The sequence below is a fragment of the Cydia pomonella genome, chromosome 8, assembly GCF_033807575.1.
Source record: "Cydia pomonella isolate Wapato2018A chromosome 8, ilCydPomo1, whole genome shotgun sequence".
Classification (NCBI taxonomy): domain Eukaryota; kingdom Metazoa; phylum Arthropoda; class Insecta; order Lepidoptera; family Tortricidae; genus Cydia; species Cydia pomonella.
In genome coordinates, this window is record NC_084710.1 from 262869 (window position 1) to 276640 (window position 13772).

The window sequence follows — 13772 nt, forward strand, 5'->3', positions numbered from 1 at the left end:
AATGTTGCAATTATTTTCGCTTCTTATGCTTGTGAAGCTTGTCTTTATGGGTGAGTGTCGGAGGCATCTATTATGATTAAAAATATATAATTTGATATTTTAAAAACGAAACAATGTAAAAACGTTCTGTAGGTACAAACAAGATGGTTCGTTAATTTAGTGAATAAAAGTAATGGTGTTTCATTACTTTTATTCACAGGTAGAAAAACAAGTGCGAGTCAAACTCGCCCACCGAGGGTTCCGTACTTTTTCGTATTTGTCGTTATAGCAGCAACAGAAATACATCAACTGTGAAATTTTCAACTGTCTATTACGCTTCATGAGTTACAACCTGGTGACAGACTGACAGACAGACAGACAGACGGACGGGCAGCGTATTCTGAGTAATAATCTATACTGTACTAGTTACGTATACACTGCCTATATTGTTCTTGATTTGTATGCTTCTGTTTTATCTCCTTGTTATAAAATAAAATAATAGGGTCTCGTTTTACCCTTTGGTTACGGAACCATAAAAAAACATATAACTGGTGATGTTAATGTGAATGAATATACTTTATCACGTGTATGATGCATATACAGTAACATATGGTGGGCTGTGATTACATAATGTTTCGGGCATCCTGTCTTGCCTAGTCGATAGTGCCAAACGTATCAAACAACTTTAAGGGGTATCCATTTGTGCTCATCGCACACTATATCTGTTTTTGGATCAAGATGGAGGTTTATATTTAGATATTTACTATCACGGTTTTCCCTCTTCAAAAACAACTTTAACTTGGAACCTAAAACTTCTCGATTGAACCGTAATGTCCGAACATTTGCGGTACTCGATCGAGGAGGACTGTCACTTCAACACCCTGCCTGGACGCGAGCCAAGCTCTTTCGATTCCGTTGAGTATTTTTATTCAACTTAACGACTATCAGCTGTTAAGAAGGTAATCTTTAACATGCTTTTAAAAATAATTCATCGTAAGATTCATAACTATAGAGAATATTGAATATTCTAATCATAAAATACCTACAAAAGAAAACCTATAACAGTGTTTTTTAGGGTTCCGTAGCCAAATGGCAAAAAACGGAACCCTTATAGATTCGTCATGTCCGTCTGTCTGTCCGATTATGTCACAGCCACTTTTTTTCGAAACTATAAGAGCTATACTATTCAAACTTGGTAAGTAGATGTATTCTATGAACCGCATTAAGATTTTTACACAAAAATAGAAAAAAAAAACAATAAATTTTGGGGGTTCCCCATACTTAGAACTGAAACTCAAAAAATCTTTTTTCATCAAACCGATACGTGTGGGGTATCTAGGGATAGGTCTTTAAAAATAATATTGAGGTTTCTAATATCATTTTTTTCTAAACTGAATAGTTTGCGCGAGAGACACTTCAAAGTGGTAAAATGTGGTTCCCCCTCCCCCCTGTAACTTCTAAAATAACAGAATGAAAAATCTAAAAAAAATATATGATGTACATTGCCATGCAAACTTCCACCGAAAATTGGTTTGAACGAGATCTATTAAGTAGTTTTTTTTAATACGTCACATATAGAATTCTCGACTATTTTCTTAAAGGTTATAAATAGTTGTTAATTATAAAAACCTCATTAATTTTATAGTTGGCAAGAAATTTTATCTTTTAATTTACACTCCCAAAAATCACCGCCGAGTTTAAATAAACAATAAATAAATATTTACTTACGCCACTTGTCTCTCTTTGAGTCACAGACTTCCATAATATATATTTATCAAATTTCAACTTAATCGATCCAGTAGTTTCGGAACAGATTAGCTATGTGACACACAAACATACAAGTGATTTTACATATAAAGGTTCGTTTCTTTCTAAAAACGAAAATCTAATATGTTTGCTACTATCGATATCGTACCTAGTATACATAAGAATGTCTAGAAGTATAAATACCTAGTCCTAATTCGTATAGCGTCGCCCACCTGACCGCCGCAGACGCCGGTCCGACCGGTTCCCCGGTGCGCCGGCCGCTCCGCGCAGTACCAATCCGCGCCTCGCAAAAACTAGTGTCCCGATATTTTTGTGATTGCGTTGTGCCTTTGTGAACCTTCTTGGAATGTGTTACGGTTCGTCGGTGGTAGTGGGTGATTGTGTTGTGACAGTTCTGGGATGACGGAGTATGCTGGCTGCGCGCAATGCCGAGGTTGGTGTGTTCTTGGAGCCTATGAAGATTCATGTTATTAGTCTTCATGTCCAAGTCCTGAATAAGTTTCTTGGCACTTATTTGACAAATGAAGTTATCGTTGGCGTTTCATAATCTTCAAATAACCTTGGTGGCTTCAAGTAAACTGGTAGATAAAGTGCTAAATTTTGTAGGAAGTTTTATCTGGCAGTTTGTTAATTAGCTATCCAATAGACTTTGTGAAGCAGACCCTAAGTGTTGTAATTTGAAGTTAATAAATTATCTTTTAAAAACAAGTTACGTAAGCACATCTCTAACACGCTTAAGGATAAATGATCTGCATAATATTACTTATACTTGGGTACATTATAAATAAATATATATATAGTAAGTAGTGGTAAGTATATATTACCATCTTTATATGTGTATAACTATGTTATATTGTTTACATAAGTAACTGGATTTGTGATTTTTTTTTTTCATCTCGATATGTACAATCTTGTAGGAACTACAAGTTTCTGTTTGACTAAAAGGTTGACTGGTAGAGAATACCTTAAGGCATTAAGTCCGCCATTTGTACAATTTTATATCCTGCAATAAAGTTTAAATAAATAAATTCCAATAACTCTTAGCATCATTAACTACTATGAATAAAAAGTGTTTTATTTTTAAAATTGATCTTTACAAACTGATCGATGTGTTGATTTACAAACTAACTAGTAAAAGTTTTTCAGTATAATCTACATAATTCACCTCACATATCATGGTTGAACATTAAAAAAACACAATGTTTAACAAATTATAATGCATGAGGTCATTTAGAATGATGGAGAATTCAATAACAGCGGACATTTACGATTTAATTTAGACATACATACTTAAGTACGAGTTACTACTGTTACAAATGAAATAAATAGACGTATAACATTTAAAGATAATTATTACCCATCACAACTTTTTAAATAAAAATTAACTAAACTCGCTCAACTTAAAGAATCTGATTCTGTAACAAATACTTAAGTAGGTGAATATGAACAGGTATTCTCTACCAAAATTTCTTTAACCTCTTGTCTGTGTATAAATAAGGAGGGTCTATCGCAAATAACTAAAATTGCCATTTATTTATGTGCATCTCTATCGCTCGAATGTGTAAGAGCGATAGAGAGGCACATAACGAAATTTCCATTTTCGTTTTTCGCGGTAGATCCTCTGCTCTAAACAGTACAACCGAGGTTTGAACCGACGAGATTACTGATGAACTCGTGCGAGGTGCTGATGAGATGAGAGGTCTGGTACTCTTACTTGACCATCGTTGGATTTTGTATGACTTGGTATATGACTTATAGTCTTTGCAATACGGTTGGCGAATGTTCAGTTAACAATGTGGAGTGGACAATGAGAGCTAGGTATCTCCTAAATTATTAACTTAATAAACCAAAGCAATAATTCACTTGCACCTTGCAATGTACTGTTATTTATGAGTCCAGCGGGGGTCAACTCCTTTCCGAACTTCGTCGCGGATGCAAATGTTGCACGTAACCGAAACTGATTAAACTAAGCGCAACGGTGGTCGTGTGTTCTTAGTGCTCACGCAAACGCGGGCGACTCGAATATTCAGTGAAACCAGTGAATGACCCCTGGAAAAATAATATTACCTATTAATGCGCAAAGTCAATCGCCCCGATCCGAAGAATGAGATACGATAACGATAAGTTCTGGTTTAGATAAGTTCCCATTTAGATATCTTTTGTATGTCGTATAGTTGACAGAAGCAGCTCGATTCGGGCAACCAATGTCACTTTAACGTTAGAAATATCGTAGATAGATCTTACTGGGATCACAGCAGAATCGAAATAAACGTCAATTTTGACATGTCGTTTAGTTATCGATCTTTTAAAGATATTTCCAAGATCTTAAACGTATCTTAATCATTCTTCAAATCGGACCGAATGTGGGGAAAACCAACATATAAAATTGTTGGTTGGGACGACTGTCATAGGGCAGAGGGGCCCTACTGCAAAAACCGAAATTCGCAACGTGCGGGGATGATTCTGATTCAAATATAATGACAGAGAAAGATGCCCGCAATTTGCGAACTACGATTTTTGCGGTTATAGCCCAGGAACACTTGTAGTTAAATGTAGTCTTTGCGCAGAAAGGAAGAGCTTCGCTTCTTCTGATCTACCGACCAGAAGCGACGAAAGATCTTGTAGATGGTCTTACCTGATAGACTTCCCCACACTTACCTTAAAAGTGTGATGATGTCATTACGCGGGGCGTTTATAGCGACAAATAACGATATGGATCGGATATGTCAGTCTCAAAAGTGGCGTGAGTGACGTATCTTGAAGTTCCCATTGGGCCGAGAGTCGCAGTTTTGGGTCGACAGTGTCGTCCCATACAAACTATTTTAATAGATTCCACGAGAGATCAACTCGCTTGTGCTAGGCTAGCGATTACAATAGCAGCCCTGTATGTTATCGCGGTCGAACAAGCGTTGCAAAATACATTGCGGACGGTGTAAACAAACTTAACTAATTTGCGAATGGTGCTGTTTGGAGGGCGATTTATATTATGTATATCGATATATTAGGTATATCGATGTCACAGTACACTCAAAGTCAAAGTTGGACTTTATTATAACCGGATAAGGGCACGGTCCGCCCGCGCTCGCTTGATGACAATTTCACTGTAAATACTGAGGGACTAGCTAATAGAGCACTACACAACCTACATACAACGTGTAAATCCAATATGGGCAAATATTAAACGATGGTTAGCATGGACCAAAGAAGTATATTGAGATAAATTTTACTTTGAAATACAATGAAAGTATGAAATAATTCGGCCCGCGATGTATAGCAACACACAAGTTACGAGTTAAATTTTGGATTAACACACTGTATACCAATTTAATAATTCAACACAAAGGAAGAATGGAGAGGATTTTGGAAACCATACGACTTTACTTAATGCAATACTTATGTTGGCCGAGAGTGGTAATCCTATTTCAAAATCTGTAATGCTTTTGATAATAATATATTAACACAACCGCTCGCGCTTATCGGTGCGCGTAAAAAGTCGCATCACAGGGCAATTGCTGCTAATGCACTCAAGATGCACTGCGAGTCATGATGATAACAAATCAAGTAAGTAAGTAAATATTCTTTATTGCACCAACAATTTTATTATACATTTTACTTACATGTAAAACTACAAATATATTTTAAAGGAAAGTAAAAGATAGAGGATAATAGGAGATAGGAATATAGAGGAGAATAGAAGTTGACTTTTTTAAACTTAAAATTGACCTCAATTTGGGACTCGTTTGCTTAATCAGTCCAGTTAAATTACTTCACACTCGTATTTTGGCTGATGAGCATTAAAGGATGACTCATGCTGGACCGGTGATCACGTGACGCTTTCTATAGACAACTGACGTGTCGGATGGCCTGACTCGGGCCCGGGCCGCAGTAATGTAAGTCATCCTTAAAGCAATGTGTTATAATTACTTGGTATTAAAGTTATAGAGTTGCTGAAGTTCGTTCAGTAAATGCAACTTTCTCTAAATATTGAATGGAAATTGGAAAATATGATTGTTTCCTGTTTTCTAGAGTCCCTGCACACTTGAAACGTAGGTACCATGATTCTTATATTCAAACTAACGGCCCGATTCGAAGAATGAAATACGATAACGATGAGTTCTGGTTTAGATAAGTTGTCATTTTGATATCGATTGTATGTCGTATAATTGACAGAAGCAGCTCGATTCGGGCAACCAATGTCACTTTGACGTTAGAAATATCGTAGATGTATCTTATTGGGATCACAGCGGAATCAAAATAAACGTAAATTTTGACATATCGTTTAGTTATCGATATTTTAAAGATCTTTCCAAGATCTTAAACGTGTCTTAATCATTCTTCGAATCGGGCCGTAACAAATGATGATTTATACAAATATAGCTGTACTAGTATCAACGAAAAGCGTTACTATACCTTATAAAACAAAGTCGCCCCGCCGCGCCGCGTCTGTGTGTATGTATGTTCGCGGTAAACTCAAAAATACTGAACGGATTTTCAGGCGGTTTTCACTAATCAATAGAGTTATTCTTGAGGAAGGTTTAAGTGTATAATTTGTTTGTTTAGTCTGTGCAAAGCCGGGGCGGGTGGCTAGTTTTACAATAATTATGGCACATAAAACAACATCAAGTTCAGCTTTCAAGTTAAGATTGTAAAAGTTTTTATTGAATTTTCCTTATTGAATCAGATTCTTTATGAACTCTTTAAAAAACTGGAAAGATTTCTAGACAATTTTTTACTTGTCTAAATGCCGGTCGAAAATATTTGGAGGAGCTATTTTTAAGAACTAAAATTCAAAATTGTTCAAGGTTGTTATAATTCAGTTAAGTCTTATTGATTTATTTATGAGCCTATAATAAAGGCTCAGTATTTTTTGAGAGAAAGCGACTCAATATTCGCTAAAAAACTTAAATGTTTACTGCTAGACCAAGCATGTTATTCTGTCGATGATTTTATGAAGGAGATAATTTAAAAAAATATTGTAATAACTATTGCAAGATTATTTTTAAAATTAAGGAACCGTAAACTTTCACCTGTTAATTTTTATCTAGAATTATGTATAACTAGCATAATTTCAAATGTACCTGTATGACCTGTAAAATATTTTTTTTACCAATAAAGAAACTGAAACTGAAACTGTTAAGATTAGAGTACTCGAATAGTTAAGACATTTCTAATTAAGTTTTTGGCAAGAGATTCGTTTTCGTTACAAGCCTTTATCGCTGACTGTACTTTTCTTTCCACAGGCAACTAATACTCATTAAGACAATTCTAACCCCAAAAACAATTAGTTGTGTTGTTTTATCACAGAGTTCCCTTGGCCACCTACTCCATCATCAGATCCGCTCCATTCCATCATAACATTGCATTGTCATCCGATTTACATATATATGTAAAATTTCAATTTAATGGGAAATCCGGAAATGGGTCAAATTTAGCTTCCAAGATTTGTCCCACACTAACTTACAGAGGTTGTTAAATAAATGCCTGTAATTAAAAACGTTCAATGTCACAGACTCACACATACGCATACACGTTGCTTTTCCATAATTAGGTACCAGTCAGTACAACTATAAGCTTAGCATCCCTTCATCCAAATATGAATATGTATAAAAAACAATCATTTTAAGATGTTACGTTTTACCACAATGACAATTAGACTCAATAGATAAGTGTTTGAAAAAAAAAAATTAAAATGAAAAATGTTTATTTGGGTAACAAATAAATTACAATTATAATATAATGGCTGGAGTTTCCTAGTAGATGAATATATACATCTGTGTCAGGAAACCCCGCTCTTCCGTTTGAGGTTTACAATAACTGTTTCCTAAATAAACTAGGTACATATTTGCAAACTGAAATTCATAGTACATAATGACAATTTCACATTACATGTGTATGTATGTGTGTGTGTGTGTGTGTGTGTGTGTGTGTGTGTGTGTGCGCGCGCGCGTCCGTGCGTGCGTGCGTGCGTGCGTGCGTGCGTGTGCGTGTGCGGATGTGTGTGTGTGTGTGTGTGCGTGAGAGATTGTTGGATAATTGTTTATTTTGAAAAGCGTATAACGTGTCCTTGTAGTAAAGCCTCTGTTTCATCATAGTTTAGATTTTTAAGCCACTGCTTTTTCTACAATCAAAAAATGTCACCGGGTATATATTTGTTTCCGTGTTAACTTTATTGTACAGATAAGCGGATTGGTATGAGAACTGTCTTTTTGCAAAAACGGACTTGCAGGCAGGTGAGGGCGCTATATTAGTGTTTCTTCTACGATTTTGGGTGACGGGTTTATAGTTAAGTGTCTTGTGTAACTTCAGTAGTATATGCAAAATATAAAGTTTTCTCATGGTTAATAAGTCGCAGATACCATATAGTTCCTTTGTAGAGTATCTGTAGTGTTTCTTTTTCTAAAGAACTGTTTAATTTTGTTATTTAAGTAAATAATATATGTATGATTAATACTTGTTATTATTACTTGCACAAAAATATGAAACAAATATTACTTATTCCATTCTTCGGTTACTACATAATTGACATGCACTAAGAAGATTTTGAGCTATAAACGAAAGAAAACAAAATATTTATTCCTCCACATTAATTAAAATGAAAATTGCGTTTGTAGTACTTCAGCAGCAACAAGCATTAACATTTAATCGTTAAATAAGCTTTTGAAATACTTAATATCCTCAACTGATTTCGATATTGAGGGCATTTGCATAATTTATTTGAAGTATTTAAATATTGATGCGTGAAAGGTCAAGTGCGGTCAGCCGAGTCGTCGTGAGCTCATGAGCTTCTGGCCAATGATAAAAATGTTGAAAGTTGCAAATGGGAGGCGCATTAAAATTTCATTAATGTGTTTTTAATTTCACGATACAGTACAAGCAATGCATCTCGCTCATGTCAAAACGTATATTTCATATGTTACGTTCTACTATACCCGCGAATATAAAGTATAAACCGCGAAGGATGTCCACATTGTTTCTAATCCATTTTTAATTAATATTAATTGGCTTGTTTGTAAATTCTGTAATACCGTGTAAATATATTGTTTATAAATAAGTTTTAAGTTAAGGCGCTTAGCAAACTGGACTGGACTGGATTCGCACGTCGCTCCGATATTGGAGCGCGAAAACGCTATGCACGTATTATAGCGACATCACGCACGCACGTCGGAGCGACGTGCTAATCGGATCCAGTGTGCTAAGTGCCTTAATATGCGGCTTCAGATCTGGTTGATCTTCATAAATTAGTAAAAAAGCAATCTTGACTCCTATTAATTTTACTCACGCTTCGGTCAATAAGCGCTCTCTTGACGCTGACGCTGACGCCGACCACCTTACATTGCTAACAATAAATGTATGGCGATTGGTGGTCAGAGTGAGCGACCATTAACGTGCACGCGAGCTAGCGTGCCGTCTGCGGTCTTTGGGTTAGTCCTCAAAGTTACTAATGCACTAACCCGGGGTTCAGCGGTTAAACCGTAAACTTATTTTCAAATTGTTCTGGTAACCATGGTAACTCCAGGTTTAACCGGTTAACCTCGGGTTAGTTAAATGGTGCAAGTGGGCCTAATGCACTTATGAGTAGAATTTATAAGGAACTTAAATTATTTACTGACCGATTGATTTAAAACTTGCGAGGTCTTTGCACCTTGCTGTATACTTATTAGAGATCGAAGCGCGTGGGCGAATTACTTTGACGTCGCTGAACATTTTTTAATAAGAATAAAAGAAGCACAATAAAGGGGGTCTTTAATATCAGTTTTTAGAGTAGGTAGTAGGCGGCCGACTAGCGGTCGACTGACCCACCCAAATTTTGAAAATTAAATGATCAATAAACGGACAGACAAACGGACATGACGAATCTTTAAGGGTTCCGTTTTTTGCCATTTGGCTACGGAACCCTAAAGTCAAAGTCAAAAGCATTATTTTTTTTAAAGGTATAATATGTATTTGCTACTGTGACAGGGCAAGTAAATTGACACAGAAATCAAATCCCTAATTATATCTTCTGTTTGCAATTCTGATAATTAAATAAACAATTTGTCAATCTAAAAATGTGTACAATCACGTCTGAAAATATCGGTACGAAAAATTTGCCTAAAATATGTATACACCACCTTAATATATGGGCAATAATGTCGTGAATACATATTTCTGGCACTTTTTCGTATCAATATTTTCAGACGTGATCGTACATATTTTTTTGGAAAAATGTTCCAAAAATATGCTTACCTAAAATAGTTATAAAACAGGGCCGTCAATTCGGTATGATTTGAGTTCCGCGTGGATCCGCAGGGGCATTATCATACGACCGGCCAATTTGTACCACCATTACTGGTATGGCAGCTTTCAAATCCCGCAAATTGCCAGGCGCCGCGCAATCACTGACACTCAGATGATTTTGGTACCTGTAAACTGTTAGAAAAACGGAAATATCTATACATATATAAATAGTTGATGGTACCAAAAAAGTGATAAAATATTTATATAATTTGGCTAAACTTATCTTTTGATAACTCAAAAGATTTAAGAAACTATTTTGCTGTTATAAGCATATTCATTTAAAAACACGTTTTGCACGGTAAAATTCATATAAAACAAAGACTTAATAATTAGTAATGGTTCACGACGGTCCATAAGGACCTGAAAGAGATAGGATAGATAACACCGTAGCCCAGAACCGGGAGCCGTGGAAAAGGCAGACATGGAGAGCCGACCCCAGATATTGGAATAAGACTTAGGACAAGAAGAAGAGGTTTACATACGGGCGGTTATGGCGCATTAATATTGAATTTATTAAATGATTTATTTTCATCTCTTTTAAAACCAATTTCTTATTTTACTTATGCTGTATCGATTGTCGTCGTCAATGCTTTGTTTCAAACAAGTTAAATAATCCTAATTTATTCACATTGATTCATTCTGAAAACAATTTATTTTGTCTAATTTAAATATTTCGCTGCAGTAGAATTTCTAAATATGCATAAAAATGTTGCAACAACTATTATAAATGCAAATTAAGTGTCTTGTTCTTGCTCTCGGTCACCACGGGACACAGCGCACACAAACAGGTAGATCACTTTACAATAACTTCATTTAATAATTTTAGTTCTCTTTATATTTATGCAGGAGCCCGACTCAAATTTAACAGTTTGTGATAGTTTTGCACTGGTTTTTGATACGACTGTATAAATCGCTCACGCTGATTGTTGCATGCGAAATGTAGTGAAAAACGTGCGTGAGATGCGCGCAAGTCAACGAAACGATCGCCAAGATCGTGTAAAAATCAGTTGAAAAATTACAAATTGCGATATTTTGCTTCGTGGACAATTTTAAGTAAGTTGTAAACTAGTTACACGCTTTTTTAAGTTGCCCAATAATTTACCATATAGCCTTGATGTCTTCGAAGGAAAGCAAATTGAAGCATCCATTTCAGCAGGATTAAACTTGGAGGCTTGAACCTGGAGTAAAGTGGAACTTAGATTTCTTACACCTAGAATGCACGATGATTAAAGGCCCGTTTTTTTTTTTTATTTAAATTTGTTTACCCCCTATATTTCGAGGACAAGGTTGTTCCCGTGGTCTCGGAGAAGACTCAGAAAGACTCGGAGTCAGTCTTCTCCTAGACCACGGGGACAGCGCCGTCTTCGTAATATCGCAGGTACATTTTAGAACTGAATTATATGCGATTAAGTCCCGTTTTAACTAAGGTAGGGTGAGGTAAGGCTTTCACCGAGACAAGACAAACACTTGTAAGGAATTCTTATACTGTTTGTCTTGCCCCGAGCAAAGTAAAATATGTGCGTCTTACTCCACCTTACCTTATAATTGTATGATATTGGCTTGACTATAATGTTTAAGCTGTGTTGCCTGAAAGCAGGGTAATGAAGCTCGCCGCAGGCGCAACATGCGACCGCGGCTCCAACGTGCTGTTATTCTGCTTTAACCGACTATAGAAAAAGGAGGTTATCAGTTTATCGGAATGTTTTTTCCTATATGAGAGTTTTGTTTTGGAGCCGAATCTAAGTTTGAAATTTCAACTTGTTTTGTTATTTTATTTCTATGATACGATACATAGTTAAAAAACTGAATACAATTCCTGTTTTTCTACATAAAGGACTTGGTTTTTGGGTTTGCAATACATACGACTGATTACGTAAAAAAAAAAGGCATTTTACAAAGAAAAGTATTTGAAATCACGAGTTTGAGTTTTTTTTTTATAGTTTCAATGTATTATACTTCGCGTATAAATTACAGAAATAGTTAACTCAGTTAATAAGCTTTCTAACTACAAAACACTTAATTTTGGTATCTTCTACACCTAGCAAAGTATATCCTATGTGAAATCCTCTATGAAAAATGCAAATAGCAAATTAAAATAATCAAAATGTTCAAATCTAAACGACTTTCAATTTGACTCTTGCTTCTATCCTAAAATGAACTTTAACTCATTGTAAAAAGATTCATTATCGACTGCGGGAGTAATTCGTCATGTAAGGCGGAAGTTCTTTGATTAAAACTTGTGCTGAACGGAACGAAGACTTGAATGGAGAGGTGCGGCGCACTGTGAGCGGTTTTTGAGCAAAAGTGACATTCGGATTGCAATTTGCAACTACAGAAGCGTTTGTATAAGTCTGTTGTTTTCACCGGAAACGGACCATGTTACGCTACTTCATCCAGTTTTTACGATTATATGGCTACCGACTGTTACACGTCGTCGTTCTGAAGTTTAAGCGAGACAACGCTATGCGAGTATTATAACGACATTCCGCTCGCACGTTGGAGCCACTTGCCAATCGGATGCAGTGTGCTATGTACCCACACCCGGACAGATGGTCGGACAGCAAATAAGCTTATTAAATAACTTATAGGATTATAAGAGTTCCGTTTTTTCTTTTGAGGAATATCACACAATGGTAAATACCTTATTCCCTACAAATCGGGAGACAATCAAGGACCACTGAGTTACTGTGATCAAGAATCTTCTTCTTCTTCCTCGCGTTGTCCCGGCATTTTGCCACGGCTCATGGGAGCCTGGGGTCCGCTTGACAACTAATCCCAAGATGTGGCGTAGGCACTAGTTTTTACGAAAGCGACTGCCATCTGATCTTCCAACCCAGAGGATAAACTAGGCCTTGTTGGGATTAGTCCGGTTTCCTCACGATGTTTTCCTTCACCGATAAGCGACTGGTAAATATCAAATGGTATTTCGTACATAAATTCCGAAAAACTCATTGGTACGAGCCGGGGTTTGAACCCGCGACCTCCGGATTGCAAGTCGCACGCTCTTACCGCTAGGCCACCAGCGCTTCTTACTGTGATCAAGAATATTTACATTATTTATTTATTGAACAAATCTGTCGGGATTAATAGCCTAATTAAGCCTCCAAATGATGGACAAGTTTCTAAAAAATACATTTAACAAAAAAAAAGTCTAAAACTTATGTGCAACAAATAATAATGGCCCTGAAGCGTAGACCTTGAGGACGTCACATGTCCGTGATAAAATGAACGTTCTAATCACGGCAGCATTGTGGCACGACACTGACTCAATTTATCAAGGAAATTTACAGTAATGTCAACGCTGCAGCAGCAATGCTGCAACAACGACATTAGAATTTACATCCAAGTCTTTATAGAGCTGCATTAAAACTATAAAACTATAGTTTGATTACACTTTTGAGTACACAGATATTCGGAGTGCACCTCATTACGACTGAAATGCACGCGCAAATGATGACATAATTATGTATTATTTTGATATTCGAATGTAGGTTCAAATTGGCCTCTAGTTTGCTGTTCGGGCCCAAACTTCCTTTAGCCAGCTCTGCCGAAAAGTCGAAAAAACGTTTGAAAAATGATAATGGTCTGTCGCTGTAACTGGAGCTCACGAATAAAAGTACTATTTGAGGATTTTAATGAAGTTTGTGGATCTGATGAGCACCGCCACTCGTGAGTCATCGGTTGGTGCAGTCGTTAAGTACCCTCCTGTTTTTACAATAAGTAATTATTTTAGTATTTTGCATGTAAAT

The 13772-nt window shown here is 36.3% G+C and overlaps 1 protein-coding gene and 1 long non-coding RNA gene across 4 annotated transcripts in view; one reads left to right on the forward strand and one right to left on the reverse strand.

Annotated features, from left to right (window-relative positions):
• LOC133520346 (EGFR adapter protein-like) overlaps positions 1 to 13772 on the forward strand; it is a 331460-nt gene that overhangs the window by 170028 nt on the left and 147660 nt on the right. The window contains exon 1 of one of the 3 annotated variants that reach the window (XM_061854721.1): positions 1924 to 2179. The exons of the other annotated variants lie outside the window; for them this stretch is intronic. Coding sequence (XP_061710705.1) covers positions 2156 to 2179 — 24 coding nt within the window. The 5' untranslated portion in view covers positions 1924 to 2155. Of the gene's footprint in view, positions 1 to 1923; positions 2180 to 13772 lie in introns of those variants that run through there. 3 annotated transcript variants of the gene reach the window in all.
• On the reverse strand, positions 2061 to 9070 carry LOC133520348 (uncharacterized). Its single transcript, XR_009799749.1, has 3 exons — positions 9026 to 9070; positions 3616 to 3795; positions 2061 to 2198 (listed from the first exon to the last, which is right to left on the reverse strand). It is a non-coding gene; the product is annotated as an uncharacterized LOC133520348 (long non-coding RNA).